This window comes from Schistocerca americana, chromosome 2 (assembly GCF_021461395.2).
Source record: "Schistocerca americana isolate TAMUIC-IGC-003095 chromosome 2, iqSchAmer2.1, whole genome shotgun sequence".
NCBI lineage: Eukaryota > Metazoa > Arthropoda > Insecta > Orthoptera > Acrididae > Schistocerca > Schistocerca americana.
In genome coordinates this window covers 522,792,981-522,819,463 of record NC_060120.1, presented here as the reverse complement: position 1 = coordinate 522,819,463, position 26,483 = coordinate 522,792,981, and the positions used below count along the sequence as shown (strand labels likewise).

Sequence of the window (26,483 nt, the reverse complement as noted above, 5' to 3'; positions counted from 1 at the left end):
GGTATTATGTTGGGTAAGAGTGTTGGTGTCTTGGGCTGTCTTGAAACAGATGTTGGAATCAAGGATTTGTGTATTTGTGACGCCATTTAGATTTAGAAAGTAGTGTTGGGAATTGAGTAGCTCCAGTTAAGGTTAATAAACTGTCGAGCTGCTCGTGGGAGAAGGCAGCGATCACATTGAGGTGGAATACAGCTGGGGCACATAGGGACAGCTGTTGTAGGGTATGTGGATGTTCGATATAACGGATAATTATGAGGACGTTGTTTACAAATCTGACTATATTATAGTCTGTACGCTATGACAGTCTTTGTGTAGGTGATTAGACCTGTAGTGTCGACAGGTCGGTGGGTTTTTAGACTGATCTGTGTTGTTTCATTGTAGTGAAGACACCCAAGGCAATGGATGGCTTGCAACTGGACTTCGGATGGTTCTACTTTATGGCGTTGGAGGTAAATGAATGTTCTGCTTTTAACTAGTTGGTCAATGCTGCTGGAGGTTTCTGATAAAACGCAGATAAAACCGATGGGTCCATAGTTGTTATGGATGTGCATGCCGGTCCGTATTTCTAAGTTGGCGTTTTATTTAATTTCCTGCATGTCCTCATCTACCATGACCTCAGAGTTGACACTCTACATCATGACTGTAAGTCCTGGCAGGTGGGTATAGGAAGGTGACAGTGTATGGAAACAAAAAGCAGGATGTCTGCAGAGTAGGATTGGAAGTGGGGACTCATGGTTTTGGTAATAATAGTAAGTTTCATAGGCATGACTTACGATATTTATGAGTTTGGGGAATATATTCGGATTTCCTGTGAAAGTATTTTCTGGTTCTGAACTTTTTTTCTATGTTGGGGCAGCATGAATGTTAAGTGCTTGGGTAGGCGAATTAGAAGGACATGGGTAGATTGGATGACGATAATTGAGAGGATGTATTTCTTTCATGTCTATGAGTCACTGAGATCTTCTGTGAATTGATCTTTTTCTTTTTTAAAAAAGTGGAGGCATTGTCTGCTCTATTTAGTTTATGCTGTCTTATAACTGTGTGGATATTGTTTATGGGATAATAAGTAGGACTAGTTGAGTGTAGGTAGGGACATGAACAGGAGCTTATGGTGGGTGTGATATCAGTGCAATGGTGGCGAATATGGCTGGAGCCACTGGGACTGCCCAAGATGCTGGCTGTGCTTTCGTACACGGTGCTGAGGTGGCGATGATTTTTGACAATAGAGCAGGGGATGTCACTTGCGATGGAGCCGACGATGATCACGGTTTTTTTGTAGGTGGCAGTGATGGCGGTGGATCATTTGGCAGTGCCAGTGGTGAAGAAGCTGCAAAAATGGAACTCCTCGTGAGAGGTAAAACATTGAAGAAGACGAGTAGGCACGAGAAATTACTGGCGAAGGATGGCTGCAGGTGAAGGAGCTTAGGTGGTGACATGGTTACTATCGGTATGATGCAAAGACGAAGTCTGGCGGTCTATCAGGGAGGGGGGGGGGGGGCAGAGGTGAGATGGTGGTGGCGCAAATTTGACGCCGTCCTTTTAATTTATGGAATGCAGCAATACCGCATTACTCGCATCTTCTATATTTTTCGTTTATAGTAGCTCACCTGAAAATTCCACCAGTGCAGTTAATTACTCCAGACATGTAAGGTCTATAGTAAAGGAGCCAATGCCCCAAGTCGAAATAACAAACAGAACACTGACCCTTGCAGACAGTCTTTCTGCTCACACTAGAGATGATTGTCTACCATGGTAGCTGTCTCCCAGGCAGTAGTACAGTGTATATATACATAGTTTCCTTTAGCGAGTAACTAAACTGGCCACTTGAGTTTGTCCAAGGCTTCTGTAATGAAAATAAACAATCACAATCGCATTATTTATTGTATCTTCTTCTGTACTTTAAACATAGCTGCGCTACAGCAACGGTTCCACGTAAATCAGACTAAGAACAGCCGACCAGTTGCAAAGGATAAAGTAATCTTTACCTAGGTTTCAATAGATATAAATCTATCTTCTTCAGAAGACGGCAGTATTATAACATGAAGTGATATGTCCTTATCGTTTAGGCAAACATCCGCATAGTTACATTAATCATATAAAATATAGCCCTGAAAACCCTGTTTTCAGGGCTATATTTTATATGATTAATGTAACTATGCGGATGTTTGCCTAAACGATAAGGACATATCACTTCATGTTATAATACTGCCGTCTTCTGAAGAAGATAGATTTATATCTATTGAAACCTAGGTAAAGATTACTTTATCCTTTGCAACTGGTCGGCTGTTCTTAGTCTGATTTTGTATCTTCTTCTGATTTACCACTTCTTGCACGAAGCGGCCAGCGAGCAGTGCACGGCAGACAATGAAGACGTGAAGCCGCCAGGTGGGGGAGTCGCTGGATGTCGTCAACTACAAATAGACTGGACAGACGAACAAGTAGCGGATGACAGACACTACGACCGACCAGGACACAACACGAGGCAAGCTAGTAAGAACTGAGGTGATAAACACTGCGAGACAACAACAATGCAGGAGCACTCCAAAAAACAACAGTAGGTATTTCAATACACGTAACTCAAACACAATGCAGCCGAGATGCATACGCGAACTACGGCGAGTACCAGACTGCCGGGGTAGCACCTTGTGGCACCGACCGGCAGTGGTGGGTTGGGAGGGCTGTCTGTGGAATCCATCAAAACGTCAGCAGATGGTTGGTAATGGCATTGCCCTTCTGATCTTTGTGGATATGAGAAGGAGCCCTAGGGTGCCTGCAGTGAGCCGGCGACAGCGTAGCTGAGTAGAGGGCCTTGTGCACACCAGAAGGAGGTGGAGTGTTGGGTGACCTGAGGTGCCACAAATGGGAACGAGAACAGAGTTGGTTATGGTGGCGGCGCTGGAGCCCCATTTACGTCTGTACCAACATCACATGCCAAGCATGGGTCGCGAGTGGTGTGGCGGGAGTCCAAGCAGCACTGCCCCAATACGAGCAAGCCCACTTGACTGTGCCCAGGTTGCAGCACTTATACGGTCGTAAGTGGGGCTCAGAAGGTGACTGCATCACCAAATCGACCAGGGTCCGTGGTTATCACCGATGGAGGAGTTCGGCTGGACTGACTGAAAGGAGCATGGTGCAGGAAGCACTCAGGATTAAGGTAAGGGCCTATGTGGTGGCAGAGAATTGAACCGCTTTTGTCGGCTGTTGTTTAAACATCCAGACCAGTCATTCTGGTGTGCTATTAGAGTGCAGGTGGAACAGAAGGGCACATATGTGTTTCATACTGTTGCCCTCACAGAATGCGTGGAAGAAGGCTGCTGTGGATTGGGTGCCATTATTGGAGACCAAGGTACGAGGCAGGTCTTTGATGGCGAGAACCTGAGTCAAGGTCATGAGTGTGGCATCAGTTGTGGTGGACGCCATGTGAACCACGTACGGGTATCTGGAGTATGCATCCACAATGAGTTACCACATCGATCCCAAGAACAGGCCCACAAAATCGAGAGGGATGCAGTCCCTGGTGAGGCAAGGCATGGGCCAGGGGGCAAATGATTGTGACAGGCTGACCTGGTGATTTGCGCAACTGTGTGCCCATGGACCAAATGTTTGATGTTGCGATGTCGGGCCAATACACATGCCGGCGAGCCAACGCCACTGGGTCATCCCTCAGTGTCCATTGTGTGGCAAGCGTAGAACGCAGTGACATAAATTGGGTGGGACAATCATGTGATGGATGCCAGCCATTATGGCCAACAGAAGGACACCCACCACAAATGAGAGCCTGTGGGAGAGGTGCCGCCAGGGACTGAATACCGTTTTCAAACGACATGTCAGATATGTGGGCCAACAAGGGGTCATGTAGTGGAGAACCTCCCACAAAATGGGGTCCTGGCATGTTGCAGAGGTGACATGTGCAGCCATGATGGGAAATCCATCCAGTGGGGGGCCTGAGGAGAGGTGTGACAAGGCATTGGCGTTGGAGTGTTGAGAGGTGGTCTTATATCGGATAAGTGTAATTGCATAAAAACAGGGCCCAGCTCTAGAGACACTGGGCAGTTCACTTGAGGATGTGTGTGTGTGCGTGTGTGTGTGTGTGTGTGTGTGTGTGTGTGTGTGTGTGTGTGTGTGAGGCTGAAGCATTGGTTGCCTCAATCAGGGGGCGATCCAGAGAGAAGGAGATCAGGCAAGAGGCAGACTTGAGCATAGTTTTCAAGTGGAGAAAAGCTTGATCATAGGCAGGGGTCCAGTTGAACAGCTCCCCTTGGTGACGCAAGTGATTGAGGCCCTGTGGAACGTTAGCAGCCTGGAGTAAAAACTTTAAGTAGTAGTTAACCTTGCCCAAAAAAACATGGAGGTCAGATAAATCCTTGGGTTGGGTAAGGGCGTTGATGGCCACAACATTGTGATCCGATAGCCTGTGGCCTGCAGAGTGTGGAATAAGGTATCAAAGTCTTGCAAATGCCCATGGCGTGTCTGTCAGTGACCAAGATGTCATCGAAATAATTGACAAAAGCTGAGATGGGCTGTCTAACCCGCTCCAGGTACTTCTTGAAAATTGCCATTGTCAAGGAAATTCCAAAGTGAAGGCGCTTGTGTTTATATAATCCGAACGCCGTGTTGATGACTACGATGTTCTGGGATCCCTCATCTAAGGGTAATTGGTGTTAAGCCTCCGCCAGGCCGATCTTAGAGAAGTACTCGCAATGTATGAGTTTGGCGAGGTCTTCCTTCTGGGGAATGGGATAGATTTCAACCAGATACTTTGCATTGATTGTAATTAAATCCCCACATAGGCGAAGAGAGCCGTTAGGTTTCCTGAACGCCACAAATGGGGGCGCCCAAGCACCCGCCTTTATAGGCCCAATGACGCCAGCAGCCTGTAGTCGATCGATCTCTTGCTTGACTGCTGAATGTAACGCCACTGGAATAGGTCAATCCCCAGAAGAACCATGGCTGAGTATCTGGTCAGAGAGCAATGTGCTCCTGGAAGTCTGAAGCACATTGTAAGTCAGACTGAAACAGAGAGGCATAGTCTGAGGACAGAATGTCGAGGTCCTGGAACGGAACAGCAGTGGAAACGACCTTAACTTCGTCAGAAATTTGTAAGGGATCCGTGATCCCTTACGAACATAGAAGCTAGTATCCGACGCCCAGGTCGATAGCAGACAGGAATCGATTGTCGAGCGCTACAGAAGGCAGTGAGACGAGTGTCGAGTGCGGAGCGATACTGCAGAGAGTCGAGCGAGCGGTGGTGCGGGAAAGACAGACAAGAATGGTGGTCGAGTGAGTTGTAAACGGTAAAATTCATTGGAGTATGACGAGTGAGCACGTCCCCCTGATCGTCGTGGGATTGACCCTCACTAGTACCGATTCGCGAGTGATATGAAACAGAAAGTGACAAGTGCCGAATTACGTGTTTCGCGTCAACTGCGTCGGCCAGCAACAACCATGGATTGCAGTGAGGATTGTCGTGAATGTTAACCATCAGCATTGCGTGTGACGAAGTACTGAAAATCAGCAACCAATAAAAAGATATAACTGTAATTAGACATGTAAGGCGAAGGTAGCAACTGCCTCAGAATTTGCGTGTTCGTAGAAAATACAATACAGTTTGTACATCGCAACCTTTGCGGTCCTCGATAATAGACAAACTTTCAATCATTCCACTATTCAGTTGCAAAACAGCCGCACTCGCTTGAAATACCCCCGAAACCATAGCAGAAAAACCGATAGCCTTTCATCCATGAAGCATACGGTCATATAATCATAATAATTAACTGTTTGGCGGCTTCGATAAATTACACAAAATCCAGAAAAAGAATTTAAACGGGGGTGTTTCAAATTGAAAAACCAAACAGCATAATATCATCAAGTCCAAAAATGTTTGAAGTCGAGGGATGGTCAGGAGGTGCAGAATGCGTTTATAGGTGGCAAGGACCGAGAACCGCCCACAGAGGGAGATAGGACAATCACTGTTTTTTACCAGTCGCTGAGAGGTGGAAGAAAGCTCCGGGGAACCCAGGCGTGTATGTCGCGCGAGAGCAGGCAGAAAAGCACTGCGCGCAAGACAGATGCAACCCACGCGACCGCCTACGAGGGACGACTGGCGGCTCCGAAGCCATAGAGATGTCGGACAATGCGGAGTCTCGACGACGTGGCTCTCTGTGGGCTGTACCACGCCGACGACGCGAGGGAAGCGCTTGTGGGAAGGACTCTACTGTTGCCACCTACTGCCTCGCCATAAGACGCTCGTCCGCCGCCTGTGCGATTTCAAAACAGTGAGCTACGCGCAGAATGTGTTTCAGTGAGAGGTTATCGAGTTTCAATGCTACCGTGCGGACCTCTGGATCGGGTGCCAGGTGAATGACAACATCCCTAATCAAGGAGACCACATATATCACCTTGCAATGGTCATTGCTGCAAGTGAAGTCGCATTTGCAGCTGAGACCCTGCAAGTCTGTGAGCCAAGAACGGTATAACTGAACCGGCTGTTTATGGTACTCATGTAACTCAAGCCCAGACGTCACGACATGGTAGTGCTGGGAGTAGTTAAGGTCAGTAGCAGAAATATCTCGTTAAAGGAGAGAGCGATGGGGTCGGACAATGGTGCCAACCGGCAGAACGGAAAGAACGTGTCTGCCGATGCCCCGTACAAGAAAAAAGGTCGCTGTAGGGAGTCATTCGTGGCTTCAAACGCTGTGAAATGTTTCAAATGATGCAAGTATTTTTTCCAGTCTCCCTTAGCGTCGTCAAAGGGCGGACATGGGGAAGCGTTCAGAATCCAGGACACCCAGGAGCTGATGCGGGAGGGCGTCTCACGCCTTGACTTTGTCCATTAGCAACTGCAAGTACTACTGCAACTGGCGCTGCTGCTGCTGCATGAGCTGCTGTTGTTGCTCCAGGAGACAGATCAACTTAGCCTCCATGCTACCAAACCTTTCACCTCGTCGAGAACGTTATAGCCGCGAGCGACCGGCGAGCGGTGCACGGCAGAGAATGGAGACGTATAGCGCCAGGCGCTTGAGGTGTCGCTAACTACGAACAGAGAAGACAGACGAACAAATAGCGGCCGACAGTCACTACGACCGACCAAGAGACAACACGAGGCAAGCAATCAAAAACTGAGTTGATAAACACGACGAGACTACAGCAACACAAGATCACGCCAAACAGTGACAGTAGGTATCTCAACACACACAACTGGAACGCAGTAGGGCCAAGACGCACACGGGAACTGCGGCGAGTAGCAGACTGCCAGGGTAGCGCCGCACGTGGTACAGAGAGTGGCGCAATCGCACGGTGGGGCTCGTGGTGCAGGTCCGCGCCGGAGCACAGAGACCCCTAGTGGGCATCCAGGTCCATACCCTCTGGCGCGCATTACTCTTCCCCGCCTTGCGACACCAGAATACGTACTCCTGCATTCACTGTTGTAGTCTAAATTGTATCGTTATTGGTATGTACTACAGTGGCAAATCGTTCACAAGTTTCGGGACTTTTCCTTATACAGGATGTCATACATAAAACCAGTACGTCTTATGTACCAGTTAACCATCTCCAATCTAACTGCTTCTGAAGTGGCAGGTCTGTTTCAAAACTTGGGTACACAGCATTTAGCCGAAAAGTTGATTGCGGCTATGTGTTCGTGCGTCAGTTTTTGTGAGAAGCCCGTACTGTTGAACTGCTACAGAAAAGTACCATTCTGCATTAGAACAGCGAACTGATGTTGTGGATTTTTATGTAAAGACAGTTTCCATCAAGGAATGTTAAAGAATGTTTCAACTGAAGAATCCTGGTAAGAAACGCCCCACGACCAGCGCTATTCAAGAACTGTACAAGAAATGGAGGGCTGTAGGATCCGTTCACAACGTGCAGAGGAACAGGCGAGTGACGGTGAGGACTGCTGAAACTATTAACAGAATTCGCACGAACTTTACGAGATGTCACTGCTAGTCAGCAAGGAGACTATATCCCGACAGCTTAATGTATAACGTACATCATGTCATCGTGAACTAAAAGATATTAAATTAAAAGCCCATCATGTGGGTGTGGTGCGAGCTTTGAAATTTGAGGACCAGGAAAATGGAGTCCACTAGCCTCACTGATTCTTAACATCAATTTATAGTGATTTCCTGGACACCTGACTTTACTTCACGTCAGATAAGGCCTGGTTTCATTTGTCAGGTTATGTGAACTCCCCGAATTTCAGATACTGCTCTCAGGACAACTCACATATTCTGCACAAGGCACCTCTCCACTGAGAGAAGTTACGTGTTTGATGTTTGTCGTCTGGCATGCCCATTATTGGCCCCATATTTGTCAATTACATCTCACACACTGACAGATATCTACTGTTCTTTGACTCTTTCTATGCACAATTAACAGATGCACAGAAGCTGTATGCAGTATTCCCACAGGATTGAGCAACTGCTCACACATGCAATCAAAGTATGGCGTACATCACCAATGCTTTCCCTGAAGACAGACTTGTCGGTAGAAGCCTCTGTCCCTAAAGGTCCACAGAATGAAGGGGGCAGGACGTCAAACGGACAGACTTGGAGCATAAGAGGCACCACAGAATTTCCACTGCCTACACTTTTATATATAAATTTATAAAACTTTGTCAGTATGACCAGGAATGATTCAGGATTCACATTCATAGCAGTAGAAGTTCAAAAATAAAACAAAATAATTTTTTGTGAAATTTCATCATTTTTTCCGTAGCCGGCAGGTGTGGCCGTGCGGTTCTAGGCGCTTCAGTCTGGAACCGCGTGACCGCTACGGTTGCAGGTTCGAATCCTGCCTCGGGCATGGATGTGTGTGCTGTCCTTAGGTTAGTGAGGTTTAAGTAGTTTTAAGTTCTAGGGGACTGATGACCACAGATGTTAAGTCCCATAGTGCTCAGAGCCATTTTTTCCCGTCCTATTGGCTGCATTTTTTCCTATAGGTACACTTTTCTCCGAGTAAGAGAGATTCTTCGATGAATTTTGCACAGCATAAAAACCATTCTTACAGGTTTATGAAACTCTACAATTTATTTAACTTATGAAAAAATTGATGAGCCTTTACATTTTAAACTTGATGTTTAGGAGAAACTCAAATTTTTTTAATTATCTCAATTTTTAAAGTAGTTTGTAATAGATTTGGAAAATTCTAGAGTTTCATACACCTATAAATATTGTTTGTAAGCTGCACAAAATTCATCGAAGAAACACTCTTACTTATGAAGGAAAATGAACCTACAGCAACAAATGCAGCCAATAGTACGTGAAAAAATGATGAAATTTAACATTTAAAAATGTTTATTTTCTTATGTTTTTGAACTTACACTGCTATGAGTGTGACTCCTGGATCCTCCCTGGTCATGCTGACAAAGTTTTATGAATTTATTTGTGAAAGTATAGACAGTGGAAATTAAAATGTCCTGTGGTGCCTCTCCTGCTCCAAGTCGGACCGTTTGACGTCCTACCCCCGTGTGACATTTGTTTATGGGCCACTCTAAAAAGCAAGGTGTATGCTGACAATCCTCGAACAATAGATGATCTTAAACGGAACACTACTGTGAGAAATTAACAACATCACGCCTGCAGAATTGCAGTGTGTCGCTGGTAACGTCATCACACGAAATGAATGATGTCTGGTTGCCCATGGTCACAACTTTCAGCATCTCTTATAAACGGGCAACTACACGTTTTTTAACGTTACAATATCTACTGTTTTTTAGTTAATTCATTGTCACCCGAGTCTCGGGCATGATGTATACCGGTTTGATGCGGGAGACACTGTATATTACTTTAGTGGAAATTATATACTCACCTTCTTCCTGCGGCTGGTCCTGGCGGAGATTCGAGTCCTCTCTCGGCCATGGGTGTGTGTGTTTGTTCTTAGGATAATTTAGGTTAAGTACTGTGTAAGCTTAGGGACTGCTGACCTTAGCAGTTAAGTCCCATAAGATTTCACACACATTTGAACATTTCTTCCTGCGTGTAAAGGCTTGCTTCTGTCGTCTTTGGGAAAGAACCTGGTCCACATCTCAAAAGCAACCCTCTCCCACAGTTCGTCCCCAATCAAACCCCTGTACAGTGGTCATCCAGACTGTTGTATCCACATGCTCTATCTTCAGCACTCAAACTGTGACGTCTTGTAGCAAGCAAAGTACTTCAGTAGGAGGTCGAGCATACACTACAACACTCGCACAGATCACTAGTAATTTATTAAATCATGAGCTTGGTAAATGCTTTACTTTCTACACAATTAGAGTACAGACAGTTGACGTGTATTGTATCCTGTCTCTCACCCTTATAACACCAGCACACTGTTCACTGTAGAATGAAAGTTCACATAAGAGTACAATTCTTTAACTAGATTTAAAGTTCAGAATAACTGTTCCATGCGCACGCAGCAGGATCTCTACTATGGTGGTACTTTCGTAGCAAGCGGTGATTACAAGTAGTCGCTGATTACAGCTCGTACAGGATACAGTGGACGATGCGCAGTGACTAGTTTTCGTCCAAAGCAGGGGGTGAGTTCGTTCATTTATTCAGAAGGAGAAGCGTTTCCGGACACATGTCCACATAACATCTTTTCTTTATTTGCGTGTGAGGAATGTTTCCTGAAAGTTTGGCCGTACCTTTTTGTAACACCCTGTATATGAAGATGGTAATGTCCGAAAGAACAGATACCATCGGTGACTATGCAGCTCGTTGGAATGAAATTATAATGAAATGAATACCCTTAGCTGCATACAGGCGTTGATATAAGTCAACGGGGACAGTCGAAAATGTCTGCCTCGACTGGGACTCGACCCCGGGATCTCCTGCTTACAAGGCAGACACTCTATCCATCTGACCCACCAAGGACACAGAGGATAGTGCGACTGCAAGGGACTTATCTCTGGCACGCCTCCTGTGAGATCCACATTCGCAACTTATTGTCCCGCACTATATTCATAGTGCCCCTGCCCATTATACTCATTACTTGTGGCTTTACTGCTGATTTCCGTAAGAGTTCAGGCACTGTTTGTGCATCCGCACAGAAGAAGATGGTCAAATGGCTGGTGAGCCTTATATATAAGTACAGACTTTTTTGGTAAACGAATGTAATTTTTAAAGGTCATCGGTAGCTGGTAAAACGAGAAATGCAAAGATTTTTGGAATCACATGTGAAGACATTACTTTTTTTTGCTTTTTACAAGCTACTGACTTTAGTTTTCCTCAGTTCCTCTCTTAATAAACTTAACAAACCACTGTTTCAGCATTCTCTCGCAATTGTGTCTGCACAACATGTTAGTAAGATGAGACAGTGTAAACTCCGCTGTGTTTTGGCAAAAGAAGCAAATTTTGTCGTAGCAGCCAGAGAAATGTGTAGGTCCTGTTCAAAATTCGCCACTCATGACGCTTCTCTGAATGTTACAGTTGGTTAACAAGCAAGGCGAAAATGAATCACTGCATTTTTGAATAGCCGGCCCGCGGTGGCCGTGCGGTTCTAGGCGCTATAGTCCGGAACCGCGCGACCGCTACGGTCGCAGGTTCGAATCCTGCCTCGGGCATGGATTTGGGTGAGTGCCTTAGGTTAGATAGGTGGTTAGTTAGGTTTAAGTAGTTCTGAGTTCTGACCTCAGAAGTTAAGACCCATAGTGCTCAGAGCCATTTGAACCATTTTTGAATGAATTCTTTTGAGATACTAACGAAAGCAGAACTGACAGTAGATCTTTTTCAATGGTCACCATGCAAGTGTGGGCGTGGAGGGGCTCCACTTAATATTTACAAAAAATGTGAGCGTTGGCTTGAGTTTAAATTGCCACTTAGCCTCCAGTATTTCCCCTGCAGCGCTCTGAGGGACCCCCCAACACTGCTGCTCTCCCCATGCTTCCCCAGCCGACTTGTAGCCGTGGGATTTTTTGCACACTATACCTAGAGACTGGCAGAGCTCGGAACATAGTTAACATCGCGGCTGCAGCGGCGCAAGGAATCAGGTGACAGCTCTTCTATGCTGACGTCTCCGAGACTTCTCTGCATCTGGCATCGACTGTCTTTACTTTTGGTGCCATCGTAATGTACCAACATCTGCATGGAAACTCTTTCTGCAGACGACACCACACAAATAAATTACTTTCAAAAATGTTCAAAGGTAAAAAATGCAAATGCCATGCGACCAGGGCCTCCCGTCGGGCAGACCGTTCGCCAGGTGCAAGTCTTCGATTTGACACCACTTCGGGGACTTGTGCGTCGATGGGGATGAAATGATGGTGATTAGGACAACACAACACCCAGTCCCTGAGCGAAGAAAATCTCCTACCCAGCCGGGAATCGAATCAGGGCCCTTAGGATTGACATTCTGTCGCACTTACCACTATTTTTTAATCTCATTTTGTTCTATTGTTCGTTACTTTGTGGCGGGGGTCCGATGACACTCGTTCAGGTTGTTTGTTGATCCGCTGAGCTACCGTACTGGCATCCATTCAGCTACCAGGGGCGGTTGTTCAAAGGTGTGTTACTTCCCAAGGGACCAAACTGCTGAGGTCATCGGTCTCTAGACTTACACACTTCATGAACTAACTTATGCTAAGAACAACACACACATCCATTACCGAGGGAGGACTTGAACCTCCGATGGAAGAGGCCCCGCGATCCGTGACATGGCGCCTCAAACCACGTTGCCATTCTATACGGTTAGTTTCATTATGATATGGATCCAAACTTCATGTACCTAGCTCATTAGCGGAGCTGGAATGGTCCTGTATGATCACGCACAATTGCCAGCAACTGGAATCAGGCAGAAGCAAGTGATTTGTTTTCTTCAACAACGTGACATTACGTGTCTTGCAAACGAATGCCTTTCGGTGAAACCTGGGACCCAGAAATCAGACAGAAGTTGTTGTAATAACTTTTCACTGCTTAACTGACGATTTTGCTCCAAGAAACCCTTAAAAGTCATGAACGCAAAATACTATTACTTTACTTTTTTATTACCGCTTTTGGCTTATCTACAAGCCACATACAGATTTGCAACATGAAGATTTGCGTCTAATTAGTGCGGAAGAGTAACTTGTTGATATACAAATTTCACCGCATGATACATACAATAACAAAATACATTGGTCAGTGTACGACTGCCAAACGGTGGGACCCATCGTCATAGTTCGCGAAAGCAGTGTCGTTTGTTATACAGACTATTGAAACAATGATACAGATTATCCTAAAGACATTTTTATATCACGACAGTAACTTTATAATGTCAGAATACTCGACAAGGAAATTTAACAATTACCCAGAATAAAATGTCGTAATATGCAAGGCGCATTGACAAAATCAGACAGTTCACATATGAACACACAGAGATGATGCTTGTCGCATCATGTTATCCTAAACTTTAATGTGACAGACATGATATCAGTGTCCACGTATGTCAAATGCCTGATTCTGTCATGGTGCATTATATATGACGAGACTTTATTCTGGGTAAGAGTTGAAGTCTCAACTTATATTTCCGTTTTGTGTATTCCTGCATTATAATACAGGTACTATTGTCATTATTTAAAAATATTTTTAGAATTACCTACATCATTTATCCATTGGATTCTATAAGAAACAATCCCGCTCACGATAAATATGACAATGAGTCCCTTCGTTATGCAGTTGTACACTAAGCAACATATTTTGTTATGGTACTCGCACGTATTGTGTGATGGAACTTTGATACTAGCAATTTGCACTTCTGCATTCCTAGATGCAAATTTCTGTGTGGCAGACTTGAAGATGACTTGCTGATGAGCCAAAAGTAGTAAGCAAAAAAATCATATTTGTGATCTAGATTACTAAGGGGTTTCTTTCAATCCATAGCTTTAACACAACAGATCATGTGTCTCCAAATTTGATCACGTCAAAGAATAGGATAACGCTGATATACAAGGACCACTCTACGAGGGAATGACTTCTTCTGCATGTTAACTGGCTGTATCTGTACCTTCCATCATCCAACAGGGAAAACAATCGTACATTAATTACAAAAAAAAAAAAGAAACTGTGTCAGAATTCAAGTAACTGCTCTTCATTCCCTTGTCCCATGATGCGATGTACGTGATACACATACATCGAATCTACTTTGTCTTACGGACATCAAGTGCCCTTTGAAACTTGCACTGTCGAGCAAGGGACCCAAAGCCCCACTCACGAAGAGATGTCCCCAGAGACTGATTGCAAAAACATGTATACAAACAATTCTCTGCAACAGTGTAGCGTTATTTCTTTGTGTTTTATGTCTGGAAACTAGTACTGCTATACACGAAGGTCGAAATAGTCTCAAACGCATGAGTACATGCAAATGTGGATGTACACAACAATTCTGCACATAAGCAGAAACCCCATGGAAACACAAACACTGACATTTTTAAGCTAATAAAACAAAACGCGTATGGTAAAATGATTACACAGTTCCAGTAGTTGGAAAGAAGGATTTTAAATACATCAAGTGATCAAATCGTGCTATCCTCAACAAACGTATTGTAAGCTAGAGACTGGATAAGGGGACCTATTTTACGTTACATTCATGTCCATCGATTAGACATCATCTTTGCCTGAGAGTTCTGCTTTCAACAGTGTTAGCAGTACTGAGAAACAGAATTGTTGCAACTGTTCCATGGTTTGCAAGCTAGCGTATGATGGTGGCAGTTCTCCGTCTTCCAAATAACTAAAAAGTCGTAACGACCATACACAAGAGGTGCCACATTTATCGATAGCGCACGGAAATCTTACGTTAAACAGTGGCCCCTGTGTGGGTCACCCCTGAGTTGGCTAACTAGACATAAAATTAATTTAATTACTACAAACCCACAACGAAAAAATGACATCGTAGAGAATGAGTGTCATTGAAAAGCTAATAACAAGGAGCTCCGGTATCACAAAGAGATTTATTAACTAATATCAAGGGCAAGGGAGAACAAACATATAAACAGAAACTTCAACATTGTAACATTTCATTAACACGAACTCAGGTTGGTTGGCAATATACTTCGGGAACCGAACTGAAATTTAAGTGTAAATGAGACTGGCTACCGTGAGTGGAAGAACGTCAATATAGGCAAGCACACTATGCTGTATAGTTCCACTGATTGGTCTCTCGGGTGAAGATACAATTAAGCATGCAATGGACACTGGGAGTGACTACTGCGAGTAAAAGGCTGCTATGAATAAAAGATGGTCGTGAAAACGATTGATAGTCTTCTGAATTTAGCGAAGCTGCGCCACGTTACCGATATAGCGGGTGAAGGACGAGACGCTTTCGTCGGCGTGCAGGCGCTGCTGAAGCATCGTACTGCGGAAGATGAACCCACGTCCGCCGGTGATTGTCTCACGTCCGCGAAAATATAAAGTCTCGCCCGGGTGTCCGGACGTCTTTACAACTAACTGCTCTCTCCGTAGAATTGGAAGAACTCTAGCGACTGTACTCCGCGACGGTCGAGAAGCAAGTGGTCAAAACCTTCCGAAAATCCCGTTCCCCCTGATGTTCTCAAGTAAACCTATCATGGCCCGGCAGTGGTTACAGTGCCAATCATGTTTTCTAGCAAGGAGGCCCGATCTTCCTCAACCAATCACTGCAGTGCAATACACATTCTGTTCTCCGAAAAAACGGTACACAATGCCTGGAGGTCCTGCAGCCGCAACCCCTGGCGCATTTCACAAGATGAGGGAAGCTTCCTAGTGGAAACAAGCACTGTCTCGTCCATAAAACGATTTAGTGGGCGGCGTTTTGGCGGAGCGAGGCGGCATCTAAGAAACGCGACATCCGGAGAAATTCGTCGTCCCGTCTCACCGGGTACGCTGTTCTTGTAATAAACACGTTAGCTGGGCGCCAGCCCGACGCTGCTTTACCTGGATCTGCACATGTGATAAGGAGACCAGGCTCCCACAGCCCGTCCAGTCGCTAATAAAGCAGTTATGCCGGCGACAGGATGCCCGGCGCCGCTAGTTTCTAAAGAAGTGTTATTTCGCATTCAGCCACGGCGTTCCCACCCTCTTGCTTGGCCGACAGCGGAAAAAGGCTGACCGCGAAATGACGGCCTATAAAACACTGCTCTGCCGCGCCCACGGCCCGCTTCGGTTACTACAAAGGAATCATCGAATTCGTTTGCTGATCAGCAGATTTCGCCTGCGTGTCAGCCTGGGTCTGGGAACCACGACATTTCCCTTTCACGGGAAACCACTCTCTCATCCGATCCACCCCAGGTACGACAAACGACCCGCCCTCACAGCTTTGCTTTCGTCAGCAGCTTCTGCTGGTTCTAAATTTCACAGAAGTTCTCTTTCACACTTTCAGGGGGTACCACTTCTGGAAGGAAGGGTACTGCGGAGAAATGGCACAGACACAATCTGCAGCATAGCTTTCTGCAGGTGTTGATCTCGTATGTTACCGGAATTATGTGAAATCCAGTATTCTATACAATGCCTAGGTAATATACAGAATACCTAAAATCTAACGTCAATGTATATTTTATACATAGCCTAGGCATTACATACTTTGTCAGATTGTCTTCTGACACAGTATATAATAATCCCACTATTTTTCTTCCGGCTACCCCTATTTGAAGTTGTGTATGAGTCTTTGTTTAGTTGTTGCGAAGTCAGTGTATTGTTGTGCAATGTTCAAATATCATGCCGAGGATATTGCCATAATAATTTCCAGTGCATAGAATCCCGCTGTAGATCCACAGATACTATCCCATCATCCTTCCTCATTGTTCTTGTATCGGCACAAGGTAGTTTAATTTCAAGACAGGAATCCCGCCATGCTGACATGCAACGATAAACAACGAAGTGAAATATCCCAGCTAAGAATCAACGTTGCTAAGAGCTTTGTTTTTCTAGTAGAAATCAGTTACCAAAACATAGTCAACGATATGAAAAAGGCTAAGATGACCATGAAGAAGGAACCAGGGGACTATTGGCTGCTGAAACACTATGTCGTAATAATGGTCGACAACAAAACTAAGTTTGTCTATCCTGTTAAAGAAGGTATGAGTCCTATTCAATTTTACGTCACAGACTGTGAGTTATCTGACGAACTCCATAAGGCCCATTTGGCTATGGGTCACGGAGGGCGGGGCAGGATGTTGGAAGAACTCTCACCCAAGTGTAAGAACGTTATACGTCATGATATTGAGCTGTACGTTCACTTTTGGAAGCATTGCCGGTGGGAACCAAAAGGCGTTGTGGTCAAGCCAATGTTTTTTTCCGGAATTCAGTTCCCGACGTCAGGTCGGTCTTATCGATTTTCAGTCCCATCCTCACAGAGAATAAAAGTTTATATAGGTCTAGCAAGATCATCTGACTAATTTTGTAGTTCTCAAGGCTCTGAAATGAAAAAGGAGTGGAAGAAGTAGCCTACAACCTCATCGACGTATAAGGGTTGCCCACAAAGTAATGTACCGCAATTTTTTGTCAGCAGAACACAATGTTACGAATGCGGAATGTTATGTATGTATTATTTGAGGTCTCCTGAGTGAGCGCGCCAAGTTTCCGTCACTTCCAACAGATAGCATAGATGCACACATTTCCAAAATGGCGTCTGTAGGTGATGTACGTGCCTTCAGTGAATTTCTCACTGCAGAGAAAGAAGTAGTGAGGAGTATTCACAAACGCCTGTGCATAGTCTATAGAGCATCTGCTGTTGTCAGAAGTACAGTTAGTCGCTGGGCACGGAGATCAGGTCATCATAAGGCGATTCGGCGGAGTTCCACGACTTGCAGCGGTCAGGGAGACCATCCACGGCTGTCACACATGACGTGTTGCAGCGATCTGATGTTGTCATTCGCGACAACAGACGCATTACGACTCGGCAGTTGGCACTTCTTCTGTCAATCAGCAAAGTAAGTGTGGATGCAATTATCCGTACTCTTGGATATTCAGAACAGTGGATCACAAATCGCACAGAAAAAACATTTGTCTTGATTTGTTGCAACATTTTGAAACTGAGGGGTAGGCCTTCTTGTTCCGGACTGTGGCAGGTGATGAAAGCATTTTGAGCCAGAAACGAAACGACAGTCGGTGGAACGGTGTCATTCCCACTCCCCATAGAAGAAAAATTTCGCCGATAAGGCCCTGATAACCGTGTTCTGGGATTGCGAAGGTGTGATTCTCACTGATGTGATTCCAAGAGGCGGCACCATTAATTGTTCAAATGTGTGTGAAATCTTATGGAACATAAACCATTAATTCAGAATCGTACGTCAACACATTAAAAAACTCAAGATGCGCTTCCGGTGACTTCGGCCCGACATCAATGCTGGAAATGTTTTTCTGCAACACGATAACGCTCGGCCCACACAAGTCTGAGGACGGCTAAACACATCGAAAAACAGGTTTCTACAGTATCATCCCATCTACCCTACGGCCCTGACCTAGCCTCCTTGGACTTCCACTGGTTTGGGCCATTAAAGGATGCCATTTGTGGAAGACATTTTGAGGACAATGAGGAGTTGATACACACAATGAGGCACTGGCTCCGCCACCAGGACAACGGCCAGTCGGTGTGGCCGAGCGGTTCTAGGCGCTTGAGTCTGGAATCGCGCGACCGCTACGATCGCAGGTTCGAATCCTGCCTCGGGCATGGATGTGTGTGATGTCCTTAGGTTCGTTAGGTTTAAGTAGTTCTACGTTCTAGGGGACTGATGACCTCAGATGTTAAGTTCAATAGTGCTCAGAGCCATTTGAACCACTTTGAACCAGGACAAGGATTGGTGCCGACAGGGCATACACGCCCGTGTTTCGCGCTGGAGGAATGCCATAGAATGGGATGGAGATTACGTGGGGAAAAAGGGTATGCAGATAAAACACCACTCTTTCGTGTGTGTCTCATTATGTTCAATAAAGAATAGTTGAAGAAAAAAATGCGGTGCATTATTCTCTGGGCAACCCTCGTATTTATGTTGCTCGGTGCTCCAACGATTCTACTGTCTGATAAAGGCAGAAAATTTTGCAAACAATGTGGTAAGCAGCCTAAAGGATTATTGGCCCACCTTGAAGATGGTCTATGCTAAGCCGCGCCTCACACAAAGTCAGGGGAGTGTACAAAGAACAAATCAAGATATTGAAAATATGTTTCAGGCTTGGATACAACCTGCTGCAGTGACGGACTGCGGTTAGTCCAGTTTACGAAAGACAGAGCTTTCCATTCTGCAATTAACAAGTCACCACACCAAGCCCTGTTCGGCTGAAAGACTAGAGTAGGTCTCTCGACGTTGTCCTTGCCTGACGACGTTTTACAAGACAAGCTGTAGATTCTGAGGAAGAGCTGGAGAATGTAATAGAGAGCGTACAGACAGCGAAAAGAAAGACGAGATGAATTCTGCTCCCTGCAGAAGACGTAGGTGTGAATGGAGTCCATGATGGAGGAAACCAAAGCAGTGATGAAGCCATGGTTATCGATGAGACTTCCATTCCTGTGTTTACCGAACATCCTTCTTTTTCTGATATCTTTTACGTCTGCTTAAAAGAAACCATGGGTGCTCATATATGTCAGAAGTTTGGAAGAAACGTTCATGCCATTTGTGTACGTTTTCGTAAAGCCGATGACGGCGACGAAGTAGGAGGTTATGGGGTTAGCTTTTTGTCCATTGTTCACGTCAATATTGAGAAAGCTATCCAAAGTGAAATGGAATCGAAATGGAACCTTGAGGTCCATACGAAATAAACGAAAAGGGCTTCTGACAAAAATTTCTTCCTGCACCTTTGAGTACTCTGCGCCAGTACCGATTCCCGACGTCTACAAAGGGCGGGATGACTCAAGCAAACTGTTGACATTTGTTATGAACGTGACGGTGGAAGGCTTTTACCGACTTACGACTGCAGAAGGAATCTTGAAGCAGCTCTAAGCAAGATCAGAATTCACCGGACGTCCAAAGAACTTGATGAGAGTTGAAGACATTCCTGACCACAAAACACCTCTCCGATCCGCAGCTACTTCTCAGTCCACAGAAAACAGTCAGGGATTCTTCAGATGTATCTGCAACACGGAAAGCAAAAATATGAGGTGACATTGTATCAAAAAGAAAATTGAGTGCAATTCAAAATATCACTCCAGCCTTTCCTGTTGCAAGAAATAGGTCGTGCCAGTTCTGTTTTGTCTTCTACGGGTAACAGCATTCTGTTCACATTCTTCTATAAATCGCGAAATGTATGCACAAGATCAAACTGCTAAAATGAAAAGTGCTTTTTTCGTGAAGTAGAAACGTGAGTACTTACTGCAATAAGTACTTCAGCCTCTGTTCTGCTATACTGTTTTCTAGTAAGAATATTCTGCCCTTTATCTCGTAATTTTGTTCTTTCTGTTTCTAATACATATTAATTAATGAAGTCTTCTCATGATGCGAATTTTTAACACTTCGCGTAAATTGTCCTGGTTATTCTGTATAATACACAGGGGTCATATAAGCTGCCTACGAAAGGTATGTAAAGTTTCACAAAAAACTTATATTTCATAGTTTGCCTAAGACCATCAGGCATTCTTTATATTACCGAGGCATTCTAAAAAACAACGAAATTTCACGCAATGCTGGTAACATGTATATTTTGGGTCTGGTACACGGCTTCAATCTTTCAGGAAGTTTCAAATCACCGCACACCCTGCTTCTGAGTCAAAATTCATTCTTCATATTCCTACAGTCCAGTATGTACTGTACATGATTAACCAAGCTGATAATATTAGTTTTCCAACTCTTTAAACTCTCATTCCACGTTACAGGCGACCGCTGTTGAGTGATGCGCTACTGGTCTACCATGGGGAGTATCTCTCCTTTCATGACGACTTCAGTGAGCTGTGTGAGGTGCAACATCCAGAGGCTTCACAAATGTTCGGTCTCGCCGATGCGCTGTACAACTTCTATCATCGCTACTGGTATGATAGAGCACTGGACTACAGATCACTGGACTTTAACCAAAAATATAAATATTATACCAAGACCGTGGGTAAGTTTAATAATGGGCCTCATCCATTCCGCGTTTATGTACTGATGACAGTCAACCGTACTCTGATTCGAGGAATTAGGTTTGCAAATCACTTCAGGCATTTAGTTTTAGATCTTCCATGACTTTCTGTGTCACACAGGGAAACTGAATGTGTTCTTTTCGTCGTCAGTTTTTCGAAGGTTAGCAAATCTTCATTTGGATCTATCAGAAGATGAATACCATATTTTGACGTGCTATTGAGTCTTTCGTTATGCAAGGTGTAAAAAAAACTATGTATACAATATTTTAGACTGTATAGAAAACATATAAAAATACATTTTTATGTGATAGAAATGTCATAGCTGCTCAGTATCCCAGCGAGGAAGGTTTTGACGCTAGTAACATTCAGAGGTGGTATTCTAACTGCTGTTTGATGGAAATGTGGTGCATTTGTATTAATGCACAGCTGGTATCTACTTTCTAATGACTGTCTAACTCGCTCAGAGTCACAGGTGACTCAAGAATAATGGTTACAGCTTCAACCACATGGGCAACAGCTGATCTGATCTGATGCGTCTATCGGTGTCTCATACACGAAACACTTCAGCTTCGTCCACAAACCAATTTCCATAGGAGGTCAGCAACATCTCTGAAACAACGTTCACCACACGGCAGTTTGAACACCGTCTGTGAACATCGTTATCAGCAAAACCAGCAAAACGTTCATATAACCCTAGTGCAGAAACAGAGCACTGGACAATTGTATCATATAAAGAACTGTTTCTTTTTAAGTTCTCTAAACAGTCTATGTGCACATAATTTTATTTTGTACCGTATATCTTGCTTGTTATAAAAATGAAAATTTGACCTTCTAACGGAACAGCAACATACACAATTTAATTTTTTGTTATAAGTGATGTAGCCTTCTACATTTCTCATACTTTCTATGTTTATTTAATGAGTAATATTTGGCTTTTCTACTGAATAGTTTATTGCACAACATAAGCTTATAATATACATTTCCGGTACAAAGTTGGTACACCTGGAAAGATGACGTCGACTTTGATTGTGTGGCGGCATATGCCACCTGGGGGATAGTAGATGTGCTGGTCGTATCAACGTCGTCCGCCACCAAATTACGTAGTGCAGTAGCTACCAGAGATCTGTCTGTGTCTACCCTCTAACATCCAATGCTCACAGCCAGAATGCTTGTGAGCTGCAGACGTGTGAAGCAAGCAGGCAACGATGCCATGGAGATGCACTAGTGCCTCCTACAGCCAAGCGAGCGAGTTTGGAAGGTTATCAAATCGTGGCCTTCCGAGTGGCGGAATGGCCCTTTTGGTAAAACTTCCATATAATTTGGACGCCCTGCGTCATTTGTGCAGCGCTACTGGTATCAGTGGTCGTGTGAACATTTTGACGCAACCACAGATGAAGTTGGGGATGCCCGTGCAGCACAGACACCTGCAGGGATCTTCCTATTGGAACAGCAGCACTGACAGATTGTACGGCTACCACAGCACAGGTGAAATGAAATGTCGTGTGGCTAAGGCCCCCCGTCGGGTAGACCGTTCGCCTGGTGCAGGTCTTTCGATTTGACGCCACTTCTGCGACCTGCGCGTCGATGGGGATGAAATGATGATGGTTAGGACAACACAACACCCAGTCCCTGAGCGGAGAAAATCTCCGACCCAGCCGGCAATCGAACCCAGGACCTTAGGATTGACATTCCGTCACGCTGACCACTCAGCTACCGGTGCCGGACACAGCACAGGTTCAAATGGTTCAAATGGCTCTGAGCACTATGGGGCTTAACATCTATGGTCATCAGTCCCCTGGAACTTAGAACTACTTAAACCTAACTAACCTAAGGACATCACACAACACCCAGTCATCACGAGGCAGAGAAAATCCCTGACCCCGCCGGGAATCGAACCCGGGAACCCGGGCGTGGGAAGCGAGAACGCTACCGCATGACCACAGGTAACAGATCTTGTGAGGCCAGATGTGTCAAGACGAACTGTTGCGAACCACTTATTAGCAGTGGGACTACGGGCACGCTCACCTCTAGCCCATCTTCCAGTCACGCCGTATCATCGACGTGCACAGCTTGACTGGTCCCGTCAGAGGATGACTTGGAATGGCGCACTGTGGTCTCCAGCGATGAAAGCGGATTCTGCTTGCACATCAGTAATGGCCGTTTCCGCGTATGGCGTAGACCTGGTAAGCGCTGTCTAGTGGAGTGCTTTCACCAGGACACATCGGTCCCATCTCAAGCCTTATGGTCTGAGGTACGAAAAGCATTAACTCCCGTTCACCTTTGGTGTTTCTGGAGGGAACGATAACCAGCGCTTGGCACGTGCATAATGTTGTTAGACCCATCCTTTTGCTGTTCTTGCAATCAGTAGGTGATGTGTTGTTCCATCAGGATAAAGCTCGCCCACACGCTGACTGTGAAGTCCAACTTGCCCTGGCCAACACGATCTCTGGGCTTGTCTCCATGTGAGGGATATGCTGGGACGAGAAGTGACTCGCGCAACTCGTCCATTAATAGCTCTTACTCAACTACGTGTACAGGTCGAGCAGCCGTGGCAAACGTATTCCAGGACAGTACTTGCCATCTCTACGATCGATGGAAGCCAGACTCAGCACCTGCATTGCTGTCTGTAGAGGCTACACTACATAGTAATATGGGTGTTTAAAGAGGAACGACAGGCTGATGGACGAAAGTATTGCTCAAATTTAGGATTATTTTCTCCGTAGTGGAGTGTAGTAGACAAATTGGGTTTGATGCAATGAATAAAATGTACATTGAAGTTTTTATTGGTATTTTTATTGAAAAATGTTAATATCTACGCTGCATAATTGAGGATTTTCCCGAGGCAGCTCTGAAAGGGGATAGATCGACGGTTGTCGCTGCACTCCGATTGTGGTGATGTAAAACATGAACATATCACGCTGAGGGGAAAGTTGAAGGATATTTGCCATCGTGAAGATGAGCGTTTCGCATTAGACTGTTAGAACTATCCCTCGAGGTCTCCCAGGAGCTCCGTAAGCAATTTAAGGTGAATGCTAGGACGGTTGTTTTGGAGGGCACAGCTGAGTTGCTTCCCCATAATTCCGCAGTTCTGTCTTGTGCTCTGTCTGTAATGGTTTCGTCATGAACAGGACACTGATCCCAAATCTTTTTACTTCATTCGTTTTATCTAAAGCCTTATCTGTGTCAGACTCACATCCCCCAAATTAGCTCGGATCTCCACTCTCCGAACACTTTACAATTCATTTTAAAGCCCAGAATGCCAAGCACTCTTTCCCCTCTCACAGACAACCTCTACCAGGTGATTAAATTGCCATCTCCTCTCAAGTTCCTCGTGTATCTCACAAATTCTATAGATCCTGTAAACTTGGAGAAGAAAGCAACAGTTTTCTCACGAATCCCCTGGTTCGTGTTGCACCTATATTAACATGTTGTACCCTCCCTCCTGTTCAGCACCTTTCGAATCGTATTCCAAGGAAACTTCCTGTCCCAGGACTGCGTGCTGACATTCCCCCATCTTACTAGCTATAATTGTAGCGTTTATATCGCCTCCGTATGTCAAGGCTACAATACATCATCTGACCTCCCAATGAGCATAAATTTCCCCACGCTCTTCCCTACACCCGCTCACAAACCTACCGATCCATATAACCTTTTCAGCCCTCACCTCCATCCTATCTTAATAGCCTTATAGCAGCTACCTTGAGCTGACCTCAAAGGACTTTCCAGAAGCAGTAGCTTTATCTTCACCTTAGCACCAGCACCAGCATCACCATCGCCATCTTTGCTTCTTTAGAGATACATTGCTTTTTAATTTATCTTAATCTTGTTAATTTAATTCATTCTAGCGGTAAAACTATGTAAATATTTTACAATGTCAGTTTGCTGCGGAGTAGCAGTATGTATGCAGTCTGCCCACCACTCCATCATGTGATGAGAATGAAATTAATAGTAAAGAAAAAGACGTATCAACATCAAAGCCGTGTTATTGGCCTTGCATATACCTGCCCGTGCATAAGAGTCTTTTGTAATATGAAACTTCCTGGTAGATTAAAACTGTGTGCCGGAATCTCATTCTTTTGTAATGTATTTGTCTTATTGGGTCTAGATTTGCACTCATCAAACCAACGCACAACATACAGTGGATGATGCACAGTATATATCATTTCTCTTCGCTTTCTATTTTGAATCTGAATGGTGTTCAAGAAAACAGCTCCCAGTGCATCTCAGAAAGTAAGAGGTCAAGCTGGTTTGGACACTACAATGCTTTGCCGGCCATGGACCTATGTTTATTGGTGGGAGACGGACGCTTTGATGTGGTCATCCAGCCATTGCACAGTTTCGGCATTTTCTGTGTCGCCAAACCATTCTAGGGGTGAGAAAACGATAAGTGAGAAACGAAATCTTAGCAGCTATCCCAGAACAGCAGATGTTTCGAGTTTTATTCCAACACTCAACCACTCATCGACCTAGCCATTATACACTCCTGGAAATTCAAATAAGAACACCGTGAAATCATTGTCCCAGGAAGGGGAAACTTTATTGACACATTCCTGGGGTCAGATACATCACATGATCACACTGACAGAACCACAGGCACATAGACACAGGCAACAGAGCATGCACAATGTCGGCACTAGTACAGTGTATATCCACCTTTCGCAGCAATGCAGGCTGCTATTCTCCCATGGAGACGATCGTAGAGATGCTGGATGTAGTCCTGTGGAACGGCTTGCCATGCCATTTCCACCTGGCGCCTCAGTTGGACCAGCGTTCGTGCTGGACGTGCAGACCGCGTGAGACGACGCTTCATCCAGTCCCAAACATGCTCAATGGGGGACAAATCCGGAGATCTTGCTGGCCAAGGTAGTTGACTTACACCTTCTAGAGCACGTTGGGTGGCACGGGATACATGCGGACGTGCATTGTCCTGTTGGAACAGCAAGTTCCCTTGCCGGTCTAGGAATGGTAGAACGATGGGTTCGATGACGGTTTGGATGTACCGTGCACTATTCAGTGTCCCCTCGACGATCACCAGTGGTGTACGGCCAGTGTAGGAGATCGCTCCCCACACCATGATGTCGGGTGTTGGCCCTGTGTGCCTTGGTCGTATGCAGTCCTGATTGTGGCGCTCACCTGCACGGCGCCAAACACGCATACGACCATCATTGGCACCAAGGCAGAAGCGACTCTCATCGCTGAAGACGACACGTCTCCATTCGTCCCTCCATTCACGCCTGTCGCGACACCACTGGAGGCGGGCTGCACGATGTTGGGACGTGAGCGGAAGACGGCCTAACGGTGTGCGGGACCGTAGCCCAGCTTCATGGAGACGGTTGCGAATGGTCTTCGCCGATACCCCAGGAGCAACAGTGTCCCTAATTTGCTGGGAAGTGGCGGTGCGGTCCCCTACGGCACTGCGTAGGATCCTACGGTCTTGGCGTGTATCCGTGCGTCGCTGCGGTCCGGTCCCTGGTCGACGGGCACATGCACCTTCCGCCGACCACTGGCGA

General features: G+C 45.4%; 1 protein-coding gene across 1 annotated transcript in view; it reads left to right on the top strand.

The window, feature by feature from the left end:
* LOC124595202 overlaps positions 1-26,483 on the top strand; it is a 106,845-nt gene that overhangs the window by 72,109 nt on the left and 8,253 nt on the right. The window contains exon 6 of the mRNA XM_047133840.1: positions 20,731-20,954. Within this exon, the coding sequence (XP_046989796.1) occupies positions 20,731-20,954 (224 nt within the window). The remainder of the gene's footprint in view (positions 1-20,730; positions 20,955-26,483) is intronic.